Below are 18428 nucleotides of genomic sequence, written 5' to 3'. Positions count from 1 at the left end.
GACGAACTGGAAAGGTGGCATCCTATGACAGTGCCACGTTGAAAGTCACTGAGCTCTTCAGTATGGCCATTCTACTACCAATGTTTGTCTATGGAGATTGCATGGCTGTGTGCTCAATTTTATACACCTGTCAGCAACAGATGTGGCTGAAATTGCCGAATCCACTATTTTCAAGGGGTGTCCACATACTAATGGACAATAAAGTTGTAGTGTTTCCACTGAAACTAGAGATCCTTTTGACACAAAGAATCACATAAATTCTGCGAGGATTCAGTTCTCAGTATGTGGCGGGCTGACTTTTTTAGGGGAGAAAACAATTCTGTGGAAAGCAACTAAGCAGTTTTTGAGATTTCAAAATAGATAGATTAAAACAGACAGGAACAGCTTCCATTCACACTGAAAGGTCCCTTCTGAGCAGTGTGGCTCAGCACAGCTTTCAAACATCTGCCATTTCCGTATGTTTGAGGCAAACACCTGCAGCTCACATCTTGACATTAGAAGTCATGCAAAATATATTCAGTTGTGTTTAAGAATGTAACGGAAATCTAAATACATGTTTTAAAATGTAAATTGGGGCTGATTACAGTTATTTAATTTTTGTAATGTGATTACCTAATCCCTGTTACAGGTTATCCGTTACTACCCAACCCTGTTCACGATACAGTCACACTTGTCACACACAAACAAAGACATTATGTCATCTCCAGACAGTTTTTTGGGATATGACAGAGGTTGCGTCTCAAATGACACCCTATTCCCTAATATAATGAACTCTTTTTGACCAGGGCCCATACGGCTCTGGTCATAAGTAGTGCACTATGTTGGAAATAGGTTGCTTTCTGGGACGCAGACAGAGTTTGGCAGCACCTTGAAGAAAGCCCGTTGGAAGGCAGGACTTGAGTCGACGGTCATGTCCCCAACAGCGACATGTGACAGACAGTGCAAGAGGAGCAGAGAGAATCCTCCCACTGACTGCAGTCTCTGGCGACGCACAAACACCGTCTTCTCAGCCTCCTACCAACACACGACATCAGTTAGTAGCAAACAGATGTGGCACAGATGTTAACATCACAAACATCAGATGCTAAACTGCAAGATTCAGAGCTGTCATTCAATCCTAAAGGGAAATAGATTTTATTGATGTTGATTATCGTGTCAACATGCACACGGTTCCCCAATGCATATTTTATTCCAAAATAGAAATGTAGTCTCTCTCCATCCCTTCATCCCTCCCTCCCTCCCTCTCTCTCTAGCTCATGCACACACAGCGGAAATTGGGACATCACCTGATAAAAGAAGGAATTTCGGAAGGCATTGTATTTGTAGTTATTGGATGGAAGACTAGTTGCTATCTGGAGTGACACTGCTGGAGTCTATGGAAGTAATAGTATTAACAATTGGTGCTAAGAACATTCACACTGACAAAGAAAAATACTTTTAGACAGACAGTAAAGACCACATGTGATTAATTCATCTCCTTTTGATAGGAAAGACGAGTTAAACAATGCTTTGAACTATGACTCCTTCACAAACCTCTCTCAGTATGTGGGAGAGAAAGTGAGTGACTAACCAGTTCGAGAGTATGTAGTGTTTGCAGTAGGAATAGCCCATGGTGGTAGACCAGGAACTCTCTGGGATTAAGACAATCTGTGTCAAGAAGGAGCAGCTCTCCTTCACACTCCCACTGTGCATCCAGATAGTCAATAAAAGAGCTCGCTCTGCCTGAAATACAGAAAGAATCTATAAATCCAGTTGCCCATTTCTGCTTGCTGGGTTATCAATTCACACTTCACGTAGCACAAGTAGTCTCGGAACTCTAAAAAGGCTGTGTATTATCACAATTGAAAGCATACATTTTAGGTCAAGTAAAGTTGTATTGAGTGTTGTGGGTGTGACATTTGGTAATAATTATCAAAGCACCAAAGCAGTCGTTAACAGGGGATTGTATTTTTGGCAACGGCTATTTTGTCTTTTTTACTTTTGTCTTTTGCTTGTTTTCACTTTGATTCAGATCTTTTTCTAGTTCCTTCACAACCACAGCTGGTAGAGATTTTCCCTGAACAAGTGGTCCGGTTTTGGCCTTTTAGTTGCATTTTGGTTGTGTAATTTTGTGACTAATTTCAGAGTCAGACTGAAACAAATCATATTATTATGAATTCTATGTATTTTCTATGGTTTTCTCACCTTGTCTCACATAGCGATCTTAAGATGAATGCCCCAACTGTAAGTCGCTCTGGATAAGAGAGTCTGCCAAATGACTCAAATGTAAATGTAAACAACGAGGGCCAAAGGGAGGGGAATTATGACTCCCGGTGTTGCGAAACCTCGGAGGATAAGAAGCAGCTGTGGTGTTATATGTCAGCCATCTTAGCTGCTTTTTTCCCGTGATGGTGGGGTGATTTGATTATGATGGATGGTCAGTGTTAGGGAAGCTACTCTGAAAATATAGTTTACCAAGCTACCAATTACTTCACACTGGAAGAAGTTAAGCTACGCTAATGCTACCCTTAAACAAAAAGTATACTTTACTTAACTAAAGTTACTTTCAGAAAGTAGTTCACTTCATCTAAACTACAGTACTTAGTGAAAAATGATCATATGTAAATCATCAGACTACAAATTCCAAGAACAGATCACTTTGGGGTCAAATGGTAACATACTGTAATGTGTAATTTAGCTTATTAATCACAAAAACAATGATTCAAGTGAGAATAACGCAGGCCTGATGGCGAAAAAGAAAGACAATTATTACATAGCTCCAGTAGTTAGCTACACCGCAACATGGGAAAAAAAGTAATTAACTAAGTTGAAGTTAGTTCAAATACCAGCAAGATACTGCAAAATGTAGTTAAATTACTAGTTGAAATACATGTAGTTCACTACTTCCCAACACTGTGGATGGTAATCCTTATCTAAGAATTACGTTATTTGTATAGTGCATACCATGACAGTTTGTTTCAAAGTGCTCCTCACAAAAATTATATCTAATCTCTAATCTCCCAACTGCCTTCCTTCCTGTCCCGTTTCTCTGTTTAGACTTTTACTGTTTCTGAAATAGTCTTCTTAATGATTCCTTATTGAACGTCAGAGTTGGTCTCAAATATTAACTACTACCGTGTCAAATTGCATTTGTGTTGAACAAGGACTGGCTGAAAGAGTCCCTCACAAAGCCTTTTAGTTCAAAGAGGTGGTACACTATGTTCTTACTCAGATCTTTCTCCATGCCAATGTCATCCTTTACTTCCTCTTTGGGGGGTTTGGTTATTGATTTTGGTACAAACTATTTGGTGACTAAAGGTTTGCCACAAGAGAAGTACATATAAAAATAAACATTGTTCGGTTTGTTATTGTGTATTGTTCGGTTATTATATATTGTGGTACGTGGTGGAGCAATCGTGTGTGTCAGGGTCCTCTTTAATCTCTACAATTCTTGGCGCAAACACATCACAGGACGTTTGTAATCTGCGTTTTACTCTACAGGCTATTGCGTAACCCACCGTCGAGCTCCCCCCTCAGGAGCCCTGCATCTCGCGCTGGGCCCCTCAGCTTCCTCTCCACACCCTTTAGCAGCTGGAAGAGTGGGGAGAGCTCCAGCAGTTTATCCCACTCCACCTCTGTATGGGAAACATCATCACAGACTTATACCGTACACACACACTGTACACATAGAGCAGGTCACACATAAACATTTACATGCCATTATGAGACACTCATAACTTATCTCAGAGCTACTTTTACAACAAGTCATCCTTGTGATCTTGTTTGAGAAGTTCTGAAATTCGTCCAAACACTATATGTAGTCAATGTGTTACCCACAAGGTGGAGACATAGTCAAAGCACTTGAGTAGAATTGAAACGAGATGAGATTACAATTTCTCTGCACACAGTTATAGTGAAAACAAAAGAATAGTCTTGTTAAATCTTTATTTTGTAATAAAGAGCACATTTCAATGTTGTTCTTTACCTGACAGTGTGGGGACACAGACATGTGACTGCTGAACAGATTCTTTCATAGGCTGGCCCTCTGTGAAGGAATGGGACATCATTAGGACTCTTCATAAATATGATCAGCAGAGCCTATGATGAAGTAAAGGTAATTAATTTATTAAATCATTAATCAATTAATCTTACCTTGTGAGTGTATGTCAGAGATTGCAGTTTTTCTGTGAGCTGTCTGTGAATGAGTAGGACTGGGCTGGGGGACACTGGGGCCCTTAGAATCCTGGTCCTGAGGCTGAGCCTTCATTGGTTCTCTCAGAGACTGGGTGGAGATTCCTTCATAGATATCTCTCACTGTTAACAACAGTAACTCATCAAAAATAGATCCCTTTTTACTAGATAAGGCAGTGTTATGAACAACGAGCAACCGCAGTAGAATGGTTCTATCACATAGAACAGTGTGATCATTTAGCAGAGTCTAAGTCTATCTGTGACAACCCACAACACTAGTGTCGCCAGTACCATGCTCCAACCAACCGAGCCATCTGAACCACTAGGACCACTGTCTATTGCGCCTACCTTTAACCACAGGCACGGACTCTGTCCATGCACGAGAACATGTCTCCAATCCAAACGTCTGTTTTGTTGACAAACCTACAAACACACATTTGACAAAAAAGCTATATAAACAACATTCTTATCAGAAAAAAACAAGACTGAAAAATGCAACGTAATGCTTGCTGAGGTACCAGAGATGCGCTGGCGGTAGGTGCTCGGGGAGAGACTTGGCTGTTTGTTCTCCTCCAGTAGCTGAATGAGTCGCTCCAGGAGAGGCACAGCTTTCTGCTGGGTCAATGACACCACCTTTAGAGGGTTACTGGGGACCATCAGCCTGGCCAGCCCAAACTCCTTGTACCAGAAGGAACCTGATAACACAGACTGGATAGAAAGATACGCTCATTGGCAACACTAGTCGACTATATTAAAGGGATAGTTCATTCAATAACAAATATGCAGTGAGCTCCAAAAGTATTGGGAACCTGAACAATTGTTTGTGAAATTATACAATGACTATTAGGTCAAAGAAATTACAGCACTTTTTGTACATAGTCCCCACAATACCAAAGGTATTGCTAGACATTCACTTACAGTATACACTACTGGTCAAAAGTTTTGGAAAACCTACTCATTCAAGGGTAAAGCTGGTTGAGAGAATGCCAAGAGTTAAGTATTTGTTCCAATATGCATAGCACGCAATGACTACATCAAGGATGTGACTCTTCAAATTGTTTGGATAGATTTGCTGTTTGTTTTGGTTGTGTTCAATTGCTTTTGTACCCAATAGAAATGAATGGTAAATAATGCATTATTGTGTCATTTTGGAGTCACTTTTATTGTAAATAAGAATATAATTTGTTTCCAAACACTTCTACATTAATGTGGATGCTACCAAGACTAAGGGCAATCCTGAATGAATCGTGAATAATGATGAGTGAGAAAGTTAGACGTACAAATACCATGCCCCCAAGACATGCTAACCTATTTATTACAATAAAAGTGGAGGATAATTTTTGGGGGGGTGTATGATATTTGTGCTTCTGTAACTTTCTCACTCATCATTATCCGTAATCATGGTAGCATCCATATTAATGTAGAAGTGTTTAGAAACATATTCTATTCTTGTTTACAATAAAAGTGACTCCAAAATGACAATACATTATTTAACATGAATTTCTATTGGGCACAAAATCATCTGAAACGCAACCACAACAAACAGCAAATGCATCCGACCAATTTGTAGTCACAAGCTTGATGTTGTCATTGCATGCTGTGAATATGGGACCAAATACTTAACTTTTACTACTTTAATACCCAATCCTTTTGGTCCCCTAAAATGGGGGGGGTGGGGGGGAGGTACTGTAATTTCTAAATGGTTTACCCGATATGGATGAAAATAAAGCTGACAGTTTGCACTTTAACCTCATAGTCATGGTATCAAATCCAAAGTTCTGGAGTACATAGCCAAAACAACAAAACATTTGTCACCTTCCCAATTGGGCTCCCGAGTGGCGCAGTGCATCTCAGTGCTTGAGGCATCACTACAGACACCCTGGTTCGAATCCAGGCTGTATCACAACTGACCGTGATTGTATTGCTTTCTGCCTGTGCTTACCTGCGCTGTATCTGCACGGAGCTGGCAGAGTTCTCGGACACAGCGCAGCTCTATAAGAGCAGCATCTAGTTCTGCCTGCCTGGAGTTTAGCTGCTCCCATATTTCTCTCTGTCTCAGTTTCCCATCCTGGGAGACATACAAGAGAGACTCAAAACAACACATTTCTATATTTGTGAGTCACATTCATTTCTTGTACATTAACATGCTTTCATCTGCAGATTACAATCCATCTCCCCTTAATAAATTATACAATTCATCTTCACCGTAAAAGGATTTTGTTTTTCTAGTGAGCAAGCTTTTTAGTCTAGGACTAAGCTTAATCTTTGTCCGGGAAACCGGCCCCTTGTGTTTACTTGATCTATATGTTTGTGTAATCGGATTGAACTATGCTAGATCTGACCATGACATGGATTGATGCGGTCTGCTCTCCTCTCTGTGCTGTCCATCTTTCCTGGTCCTGCTGCAGTTTCTCCACGCACACGTTCACCCTGTCCAGCCCAGCCACCAGCTCTGTCTGCCAGCAGCACTGCTGCTCCCACTCCTTATCATCACCTAAACACAGTAAGACACACATAGACACGTGCTGAGTTGTGGTAACACAGTATAAGCCACATTTATGATTCCCCACCGGAGACCGGGGCTCAATCCCAGCCATCACTTTTTCCACTGTTACTCTCCTCCTCTGAATTCCTTATTCTAAATAAAGTTAAAATCCATAAAATATACACACGCATCACAAGGTAGCCTAATATGCAATCAAAAGTATATTACAATATAGCTTTGAGCTATGGATAAGCCTATCCAAATCCACTCTCTAACGATTAACTGAAGTTATGCCAGACTTGCAATACCTTGAGTGAGGATGAGCAGAACGCGAGGAGGCAGGAGCAGAGACAGGTCTGAGAGCTGGGATGCTCTCCTCTGGGCTTCTGACTGGCCAGCCTCATGAAGCTCCGCTACAGCCTCCCTCAGCTGCCTCTCGGTGTCCACCCAGTGGGCCTACAGTGCACGCACACACACACACACACACACACACACACACACACACACACACACACACACACACACACACACACACACACACACACACACACACACACACACACACACACACACACACACACACACATACAAAGAATGGATAAGGATCTCCATTATACAGTAATGCCACTAGGGAGATGAACATAAATCAAAATGACATGTATGCATTCAAACAATTCAGCAGAAGACAAATCCTTTCCTGTTTGTTGAGGACTGAGCAGCCCCATCCATCTGCCTGCCCAGCCTAGTTCAGCGTACCTGCTCAGAGTCCTCCTGAGTGGCCACAAGGACACAGTGCTGCAGAGCTGCATCCAGATCCCCAAGAAGCTCCTCCTCCTTCTGTTTCTCCTCTTTCCAGTACCTGTTCCTCAGACACCACTCCTTCCGCAGGGCCTCCACCTGGCATGCACAACAAGTCAACAAGAGATACGTGTGATTTATCCTATGGAACTCAGTCACTGTGTGTTGATGATGTTAGTTGTTTGAACAAGGGACGGAAAAGCACTCAAACGCAACATGTTGGAGCCATTGTGTGCTTAACCTGTCATTTTGGGAACATGTATATTGACAATGGCCAAGTTGAACGTGTTGAAAAGAAAAGCAACCAATGTAATTTATCTTTCTTACCAGCACACTGTCAGTATTATCTCCCAGAGCCAGGCAGTATGAAGCCGTAACAGGCACAACAGTCTGTCTGGACACATCCAGGCGAACCCCCACAACAGGAGCCAGCACCTCTGTTACAGGGTCCACTGTCAGGGCCCCAAAACGAATCGCAACTAGTCCTGTCGAATAACATACAGTAGCACAGAAATACTGATATGATACACTATAAGTGTATGGCAATCAAATATATTAAATGTACTTCTGTATCAGGCAATCAGTCAGTCCATCCATCACCCAATCACCTTTGCCATCTGGGTCCTCCATGGTTCCAGCCAGGGGGACAGTGAGTCCTGACACAGGGTCCATTTGAGCCCCCAGGACGGGGACCGTTAGGCCAGAGCCCTGTGGATCAGGATACTCCATCCCAGGCAGTGCCGGGAGGGACAGATCAGCACCAGGGAGATGGATTTCTCCTAATGTAGTAGGATACAGATGTCAGGTCCCCATAACTCTTAACCCTTTTTACCCCGAAAGCAGTGGGAATAAGGGGCGGCCAGGAAGACAGTGGCACTTTTTGACGGACAAAAACGGATTGATGTATTTTTTCAGCCGTTTTCATCCGCCACTGTCTACCCCGGCCTAAACTTGGCCTTCCATTCGCTCTATTTCTAAACATCTGGATTGGGAGTAAGGATTCAATCAGATCATCGTTAACCTGCTGTAACCGACAAACGCATCGCTTATTATTGCTCTTGTTAAGACTGTGTTGGAGCTGTCAAATCCATCAGCGGCTAATCTTGCGGTCATTGTCACAAAACCATAACCATCCCGACTCCCACTCGTGTGAGAAGTTCAGAACAAGAAAGCGTAGGCTATATAGAAAATAATGACACTTAAATTGAAAATCATTAAACAAAATAATAAGGATTTATATCAGCCTAAATGAGGTGTAGATTACATCACAAATCCCAGGGTTCAAACTGCATGGGATTTCTACTAATGCGATGGCAATGTCCACAATAGGTATAATGCTGGGTGTCGCTTGTGGATTTGATCCTTTCAATGCATTTACACCTCCGACACGCCTAAACAAAAGCAATGATAAGCAATGCATTTGTTGGTTACCGCGGGTTAAGGCTGATCTGATTGAATCCTGGACAAAAATAACTGGCAAAGTACACAAGCACGTGTGAAAACAACCTACCTTGGACGCCACCATCTTGGGCAACGCCCCAGGCCCAGTCCAGCAGGGTCTCCAGCCGGCTCAGCAGCTGCAGGTGACAGTGTAGCCCTTTCACCCAGGCCTGCTCCAACTCCTTGGCTGCAGCCTGGATCCGTCCCAGCTCAGTCTCCTTCCTCTGGGCCTGCAGACCCCGCAAACCCATCTCCCCAGAGCCCCAGTCCTCTCTGAGCCCACGCAGAAGCTCCACCAGGCGGATACGGGCAACCAGAGTCTGGCTGTTCAGTAGAGCCTGGAACCCCCCGGCATGAGGCACCAGCTTCCCAGCCCGGATGCTACCGCCACCCACCCGGACCACCATGCTGCTCAGGGGCTCGACGAAGGACTCACCCAGGAGGAGGCCGCCTACTGGAAGCACCGCTCCTAGAGAGAGGGATATGACATTATGTGTAGGGCCAGGAGTTTGTCCTTACCATTTGACCTGACCAAGAGAAACTTAGTGTCCTAGTTATAGTTTTTCCTGGTTCAGGTCAAGTGGTCAGGGAAAACTCCTGGTCCTAATTATGATTAAGTCACCAGTAGATAGGCTATTGTCTTTTTTGCAGAGCTACTTTTAACTTTCCTTCAGCTAGATCTTAAAACCCCCAAAAATTGGTATAACATTGTTTAGTATTTCAAAACACCAGTACGGTGCCCGTATTGGGACTGCATCAAACATCCATGGAAGTTGGGTAGTCCCCACATAAAAATATACTAAAGCTTACTATAGAATACTATAATACTTACTATAGAATTCTATAGAATTATGTAGTAAACTGTAGTATTCTGTAGAATCCTATACTCCACACTGGAGTATCCCTAGATAATGTAGTGCTTACTATAGACATTTGTAGTATACTTTAGAATACTATACTACACACTGTACTATCCCTTGGCCATGTGTAATACTTACTTTAGAATGTTGTAGTATACTGTAGAATACTAGACACTGTAGTATCCCTTGATTATGTAAGGCTTACTTAGAATTGTGTCGTATACTGGAGAATACTATACTACACACTGTAGTATCCCTTGATCATGTAGTGCTTTCTAGTGTTGTAGTACTCCAGACCGGTCTCGAGTCAGGTCTCAAGACCACATATTGAGTGTCTTGGTCTTGTCTCGGTGTCGGAAACATTTGTACTCGGTCTTGACTTGGTCTCGGACAGTGAGGACTCTTAATTTCTTCCCGAGACCAGAGGAGTAAAAAAATCTCAGAATCCTCAGCTTCCATTCAGTCAGCGCATAAAACCACTTCACCAGGCCAAATATATACACTCCTTTCTTGAAACATTAATACGGTACCTTAACAGCCTTTATATCTATTATAGACAAGTTTGCGCAGTGGAGAACCTATATGCCTTCAGTGTGTGACAGGTTCGTGAATCCGAAAGGACAGCAACAGGGACGTCACTTGACATTCAGAACATCGGGGCTCAGACCTGAAGACCTGACTCAGAGGGGGGTCCCTGCCCAGCCGAAATGAAGCGCCCCGTACTCTTGGCCTCCCCCCAACCAGAAGTGAACATTTTGCAGAAACAACGCGATGTCGCATATCTCACCGCTTTCTTCCATGCGCTGTGCTCTCCTGAAGCCAAACTTCCTAATATTAGTTTAATGGATTGTGGTCAGTAAACCCATGGAATATATTGTTAATAGTACAAATTACAAGTGCATAAATATTTCGTAATGTTCCATATAGACAACTTGTTGGAAAAGGTATATATTATTTTGGTTGCAATGTTTTCATAAACAATGTCCAATATTTGATTGAAAAAACAACTCATGATGTTGGTCACAACTAATGTGAGATTGTCATGCTTTGCGCACTGTGCAGTTCCAACATAATCCAAAGGGTTATGCCATCCTTTACATTAGCAGTAGGCTTGTATTACAACTGTAGAGTGGAGGGGACCCAGAAAACTTTTGCAGATAATATGTACAAACTCATGCACCAAACACTTGAAAATCATGATTTTATAATATTTGTGGTAATAAATCCGATTCCAAGGTCAATTGGCTACAGGACAATATTTCTACCTATTTAATTAAACAAAAAAATGATATATTGCCTATTTGTCCGCTGAAAACGACTTTCCTGTTGAGGGTAGCATCAAGCTATATTGCCTATTTGTCAGATTTTCCAAGCGTGTTAGTATGTATATCTACGTCAATTATCATGATGCATTCTATCTTAGGTCATTGGGCTCCTAAGCAGGTACGTAGACATCTTAATAAACTGAAAGAGCTCTCACAGCTGCAGCTGCTAACTGGAATGGTCAGCGCGGCCTGTATGATTGCCTTCAGTGATGGGAACATAAACATGACCAGTATGTGGACACGTGCTCGTCGAACATCTCATTCCAAAATCATGGGCACTATGCATTGGGGCAGGTAGTGTTCTCCTGGCATCCGCCAAACCCAGATTAATCTGTCGGCACTGCCAGATGGTGAAGCGTGATTCCATACTCCGGAAAACGCTTTTCAACTGATCCAGAGTCCAATAGCGGCGATATTTACACCACTCCATCCACCACTTGATATTGCTCATGGTGATCTTAGGCTTGTGTAAAGCTTCTCTGCCATGGAAACCCCTTTCATGAAGCTCCCGATGAACAGTTATTGTGCTGAAGTTGCTTCCAGAGGCAGTTTGGAACTTGGTAGTGAGTGTTGCAATCAAGGACAGACGATTTTTACACTCTGCATTCCTGTTCTGTGAGCTTGTGTGGCCTACCACTTTGCGGCTGTGCCGTTGTTGCTCCTAAACGTTTCCACGTCACAATAACAGCACTTATAGTTGACCGGGGCAGCCCAAGCAGGGCAGAAATTTGACAAACTGGAAAGGTGACATCCTATGACGGTGCCACGTTGAAAGTTACTGAGCTCTTCAGTAAAGCCATTCTACTACCAATGTTTGTCTATGGAGATTGCATGGCGGTGTGCTCGATTTTATACGGGTGGGTCTAATCCTGAATACGGATTTACTAAAACTGCATTCCAGCCGGTGTCTATTCTACCAGCTAAATCTGATGTTAAAATGCCTATTTACTCTGTTCCATCTGACTGCTCAATCCACTGTCTCATCAACCCAGCCAGGCACTTTATAAACTTGATCTCCACTATAAAAAGCCTCTAGTCATTATCTCACATTTCTTTTAGACTAACATTTAGTTAACAGCGGAGAATTGTATAAACCTAGCTGCCTGTCTCCGACATTTGCAACATTATAGTTAGTCAAGAACACAGTAGATAACATGTAAACAGCCTAATCAGCTCTGCTCCGGTGAGTAAAATGGTCAGAGTGAGGTGTATGGGATCAACATCATACCAAATGTATTCGCAAATTCGCAATCCACCAATATAAATCACTTTCCACAAATGTAAATCAGCAATCCACAAACGTAAATCACCAGTCCACAAATGTAAATCACCAATCCACAAATGTAAATCACTTTCCGCTGTCACGACACCTGCCGAAGTCGGCCCCTCTCCTTGTTCGGGCGGCGTTCGGCGGTCGACGTCACCGGCTTACTAGTTGCCACCGATCGATGTTTCACTGTTCGTTTGGTTTTGTCTTTATTGTGTACACCTGTTTTTGATTTCGCTAATTATGTTCATTATTTAACCTCTGCATTTCCTGTTTGTCTTGTCGGTGATTATTTCCTGTTTTGTGTGTAGTTGGAGGTGTTTCTCCAAACTGTGTATTTTCCTATGAGAAGATTTATTGATATTTTTAGTAAACACGTTTGTTTACATTTATCCCTGTGTCCTGCGCCTGACTCCTCTACTTCTCTAAAGAAAACCACTACATCCGCAAATGTAAATCGCTATCCACTGCGGTGTCTATTAATTGTCCAAACCCATGGCCGCTTTCTCACTTTCTCACTCTATATTGATTGCTATAACATTTTCACAAATGCCTTAGTATACGTAATTCCCAAACATTCTAAGAATTTATGAAAACATGAAAATGACCAAATTGGTCACTTGTCAGATTATTATTTATTTTTTTCAGTATCATATTCTTCATGGGGGTGTATATGAACAGATTTTAATACATTTTCATGTTGCTAAAATGCTGTCAGTTCCACGTTATATGCAACAATGTTTCATACACATGAGTTATTTTCAAAGAGATGGCTAACAACCGCAAGCACGCTGCAATAAAAAACACAGTCCCACTCATCAGATGATGATAATTTGAAAATTAACTTATTTTTGAAAGTTATTCTTGAAAAAGGAGAAGCTAACAAATGAGCAACAACATCCTGTTTGATAACACCTGCTGCAGCCTCTGCAAACTAGCCTGCAACAAAAGCTAGCTAGCTGGACCATAGGAAAACTACTGCTCGCTATTGCTCAGTGACTTGTTGGCCTTCAAGAAGGCAGAAGTTTCCATACGTTTTTGTAAAGTTGAATTGTAGATGCCTTTAGCTTCTGATGGCCTAGCCAATGGCTGACTTAGCTAGCTAGATGTATATCCCCAGAGACCAGCAAAGAAAAATCCTGATTTAAAAAAAAAAGATTAAATCAGAAAATCATTGAGAATAACAATAGAAATTTTAATTATTTTGATATTATTATAATCATTATTTTATGAATCCATACTGGACATTTAGAACTCTTATTATGGTGGTGATTTGACAAAATTACAATCATGGTATTGACTCAGACTCGATTTGCTCCAGTCAACAATTTCACTAGAAAACTAACCTACAACTAGACACCAATGCGCAACCAATCCATACGTTAATGACAGGCTATACGCTAATGACAGTAGGCCTATAAGGTGACCGCAAAAACACTTTAGTAAAGCCTGTAAAACACTACAGTGAATACTATATAAATATAGTAATACTACAGCATTTATGTGGGTAATTTGTTCACCCAGGCAGTACTGACCTGTTATTGGATCTAGACTGACTCCGGCAGTCAGCACCACATTTCCTGTCATGGGGTCCAACATGGGAGAGCCCACCTGGATGGGCTGGGGCAGTCGGGTGAGGGGGCACACATGCACACCTCCCAGGGGGTACACCAGCCCAGTCTGAGGGTGGATGGTCACAGCTAAAATGGGCACCAGGACGCCTGTGTCAGGGTCACACATGGGTCTCCCTAGCAGCAGTCTTTGTCCAGGGCGGAGGCCCCTCAGTTGGGTGGTCACGGGCTGGGCTGAATGGCGGGAGAGGGGGTATGGCACAAACGGCAGGAGGGGAAACTCCCACTTTCTCATATCCCCTGATAACAAGGAGCAGGACATTTTAAGTGTCTACAACCTTATCTAAATCATACATTTTGGATTTGAGTGAATATAAATCATTACTATGCCTTTTAAAAGTGAAAGAGTGTGAATTGTTTGTATGTGAACTTGTTGTACGTAAACTTACAAAGTTAAAGTCGTAATGCATGTACTATCGATCTCTAGTTGTGGTTACCACACAGCGCACTTGACTCACCTGTACATGAGTCTGTTGTGAAGACTAGGGTAGAGCTTGCTGGGTCATAGCCCACGTTGCCAGCTACGGGCAGCAGTCTTCCAGTCTGAGGGTGGAGGAAGAAGTCAGGGGGCACTGGCATACTGTGCCCGCTGGCCAGGAGCATGTGGGTGTGGGGTTTGGGTAGTATGAGACCTGTGATAGAGTCTGCATGGACCGCTCCACAGGCACGCACTGACCCGTCAGGGGCTGGAAGAAATGAAGTTGGAGAAGGATTTGATCCACCTCATAGGAAGCAATGTGTCAAACGTTATAACAATATTTCAGTAAATCTGGCTTAAGTCTCTTACCACAGCCAATGTGTCTATGAAGCAAAATTAATCTGACTTGAGCGTAGGCTGATTTACATTATATATTGTCCCTTTTGTCCCATTGACAAATACATAACATCTTTCTACCACAAGGTGGTGTCATTTCCCTCGCTACAGCTTTGGAGTGAATGAAACACAAATCAGGGTGACTCCTGTGTGTAACTACTATATATTTATCTTCATTCATATAAAATATGTATTTCTCTGAACTTCTCAAATTTAGCAGGGACAGATTATAGAGCCTAGAGTGTAACCTATTATCTGTCGTATAACCTATTATCTGTCTAGGGACAGATAATAGATTCTAGAATGACTGTTTATTGCAGTCGTGTGCCTGTACTGTAAGATACTGTATCCGTTATTTAACGATTAAGCCTTCGGTTTCAAGCCTGGTGCAGTATGGTAAGAGGTCTCACCGATGATGTCCTCCTTGCTAAGGACTGAGCCAGTGTCGGGACACAGAAGCTTCGCCCCTGTTCCCTCTCCCAGGGTCGCCCATGCCCCCTGCCGCTGGCACTCCCCCGACACCTGCTCTGCCATCTCAGATGCCAGTGACGCCACCCTCTGAACAACACTGTATTAAAGATCATAGGGCCCAGGTCACATTGTCAGGCATTGGGAAAACTCAAGGTTCTAACTGTGTACCACAAAGCATAGCAAGGTCTATCTAACTTGGCTGTATAGCTCCTGTTTTCAAGAGCTGCTGTATTCCTGATGGTTTTCATTTCTCCTTTGTTGTTAATTGATCCTAATATAACTGCTGTTAAAGGTAAGGATAAACAAGCTCATCACCGAGCTAGGGATCCTGGGACTGAACCCCTCCCTCTGCAACTGGATCCTGTACTTCCTGGCGGGCCACCCCCAGGTGGTAAGGGTAGGCAACAACACATCCTCCACGCTGACCCTCAACACGAGGGCCCCTCGGGTGTGTGCTTAGTCTCCTCCTGTACTCCCTGTTCTCCCACGACTGCATGGCTTCGCATGACTCAAACACCATCATCAAGTTTGCTGACGACACAGCGGTGGTAGGCCTGATCACCAACGGCGATGAGGTCAGAGACTTAGCAGTGTGGTGCCAGGACAACAACCTCTCCCTCAATGTCAGTAAGACCAAGGAGCTGATTGTGGACTATAGGAGAAAGAGGGGGGAGCATGCCCCCATCCACATCGATGGGGTTGTTGTGGAGCAAGTCAAGAGCTCCAAGTTCCTTGGCGTCCACATCATCACATACACCCACACAGTCGTGAAGAGGACACGGCAGCCCCTCTTCCCCCCCAGAAGGCTGAAAAGAATTGGCATGGGCCCTCAGATTCTCAAATGTCTACAGCTGCACCATCAAGAGCATCTTGAGTGGCTGCATCACCGCTTGGTATGGCAATTTCACCACATTTCACCACATACCTCGTACTGCTGGTACTGGTACTCCGTATATATACAGTACCAGTCAAAAGTTTGGACACACCTACTCATTCAAGGGTTTTTCTTTATATTTTTACAATTTTCAACATTGTAGAATAATAGTGACGACATCAAAACAAGGAAATAACACATATGGAAGGATTCATGTAGTAAACAACAGTGTTAAACAAATCAAAATATATTTTATATTTGAGATTCAACAAAGTAGTCACCTCTTGCCTTGATGACAGCTTTGCACACTCTTGGCATTCTCTCAACCATCTTCACTTGGAATGCTTTTCCAACAGTCTTGAAGGAGTTCCCACATATGCTGAGCACTTGTTGGTTGCTTTTCCTTCACTCTGCGGCCCAACTTATCCCAAACATTTCAATTGGGTTGAGGTCGGGTGATTGTGGAGGCCAGGTCATTTGATGCAGCACTCCATCACTCTCTTTCTTGGTAGAAATAGCCCTTACAAAGTCTCACAAGACACAGTGGTTGGATCCAAAAATCTCAAATATGGACTTATCAGACCAAAGGACAAATTTCCACTGATCTAATGTCCATTACTTGTGTTTCTTGGCCCAAGCAAATGTCTTCTTCATATTGGGGTCCTTTAGTAGTGGTTTCTTTGCAGCAATTTGACCATGAAGGCCTGATTCATGCGGTCTTCTCTGAATAGTTGATGTTGAGACATGTCTGTTACTTGAATTCAAGCATTTATTTGGGCTGCAATTTCTGAGGCTGGTAACTAATGAACTTATCCTCTAAAGCAAAGGTTACTCTGCATCTTCCTTTCCTGTGGCGGTCCTCACTAGAGCCAGTTTCATCATAGCGCTTGATGGTTTTTGCGACTGCACTTGAAGAAACTTTCAAAGTTCTTGACATTTTCCGCATTGACTGACCTTCATGTCTTAAAGTAATGATGGACTGTCGTTTCTCTTTGCTTCTTTGAGCTGTTCTTTCCATAATATGGACTTGGTCTTTTACCAAATAGGGCTATCTTCTGTATACCGCCCATACCTTGTCACAACACAAATGATTGGCTCAAAAGCATTAAGAAGGAAATAAATTCCACAAATTTACTTTAACAAGGCACACCTGTTAATTGAAACAAATTCCAGGTGACTACCTCATGAAGCTGGTTGAGAGAATGCCAAGAGTGAGCAAAGCTGTCATCAAGGCAAAGGGTGGCTACTTTGAAGAATCTCAAATATTAAAAATATTTAGATTTGTTTAAAAAAATGTTAGTTACTACATGATTCCATATGTGTTATTTCATAGTTTTAATGTCTTCACTATTATTCTACAATGTAGAAAATAGTAAAAAAATAAATAACAAAAACCCTTGAAGGAGGAGGTGTGTCCAAACTTTTGACTGGTACTGTCGCTCCATTCTTGTGTATTTCATTTTTGTTGGTTCCTCTTTTATTTTGTAATATTATTTTTAAACTCTGCATCATTGGGAAAGGTTCGTAAGCAAGTGTTTCACTGTAAAGTCTAGATCAGTTATATTTGACACATGTGGTAATACAATTTGATTTGATTTGTTGTGCTGCCCTCCAGGAGTCAAGCTTGACACCCCTGATCTTAACAGACCAATGAGAGGTGAGTTATTTTTTTTAAATCATATACAAGCAATTTTTGGGTCTGTATTGAAACGTATCAATAACAGAACAGCAATGATCAAATTCTTAAAATACATTTACAGAACGTCTTATTTCCTTGCCTTTGGATCTGACTTGCATATCTTAGACCAACTTTTGCTGAACTTTAAATACAAATGTAATCTAAGTGTTTTGTTGGCCGAATATTAACACATATTTTCATCGGAAGAGAAATGTGTTCACTCTTTCTGGCAATAATGTCACATCCTGACCATAGAAAGCTGTTCTTTTCTATGGTAGAGTAGGTCAGGGTGTGACGGGGGTTTTCTAGTTTAGTTTTTCTATGTTATGTTCTAGTTTTGTATTTCTGTTGAGTTTGGTTTTTGGTTTGGGTTTGGTTTTTGGTTTGTTTGATCTCCAATTAGAGGCAGCTGGTCATCGTTGTCTCTAATTGGAGATCATACTTAAGGAGGTGTTTTTCCCACCTGGGTTTGTGGGAGATTGTTTCTGAGTTAGTGTATGTTTCACCTCTGCGTCACGGTTTGTTGTTCTTTAGTTTATGTGTATCTATTGCATAGTTTCACAGTGAAAATAAAATGTGGAACAACACACACGCTGCACTTTGGTCCGCTCCTTC

General features: G+C 42.3%; 1 protein-coding gene across 1 annotated transcript in view; it reads right to left on the bottom strand.

The window, feature by feature from the left end:
* si:dkey-103g5.4 (uncharacterized) overlaps nt 1-18428 on the bottom strand; it is a 53028-nt gene that overhangs the window by 16734 nt on the left and 17866 nt on the right. Inside the window, exons 14-31 of the mRNA XM_029714441.1 lie at nt 15201-15358; nt 14435-14662; nt 13881-14216; nt 8964-9362; nt 8062-8232; nt 7781-7938; nt 7412-7552; nt 6964-7111; nt 6513-6664; nt 6113-6238; nt 4689-4878; nt 4519-4593; nt 4132-4293; nt 3965-4024; nt 3498-3614; nt 1571-1722; nt 1287-1373; nt 868-1014 (exon numbers count right to left, since the gene is read on the bottom strand). Coding sequence (XP_029570301.1) covers nt 868-1014; nt 1287-1373; nt 1571-1722; nt 3498-3614; nt 3965-4024; nt 4132-4293; nt 4519-4593; nt 4689-4878; nt 6113-6238; nt 6513-6664; nt 6964-7111; nt 7412-7552; nt 7781-7938; nt 8062-8232; nt 8964-9362; nt 13881-14216; nt 14435-14662; nt 15201-15358 — 3007 coding nt within the window. The remainder of the gene's footprint in view (nt 1-867; nt 1015-1286; nt 1374-1570; nt 1723-3497; nt 3615-3964; nt 4025-4131; nt 4294-4518; nt 4594-4688; nt 4879-6112; nt 6239-6512; nt 6665-6963; nt 7112-7411; nt 7553-7780; nt 7939-8061; nt 8233-8963; nt 9363-13880; nt 14217-14434; nt 14663-15200; nt 15359-18428) is intronic.

The sequence above is a fragment of the Salmo trutta genome, chromosome 26 (assembly GCF_901001165.1).
Source record: "Salmo trutta chromosome 26, fSalTru1.1, whole genome shotgun sequence".
NCBI lineage: Eukaryota > Metazoa > Chordata > Actinopteri > Salmoniformes > Salmonidae > Salmo > Salmo trutta.
The sequence above is the reverse complement of the archived record's forward strand: the minus strand, read 5'-3'. Positions and strand labels throughout refer to the sequence as shown.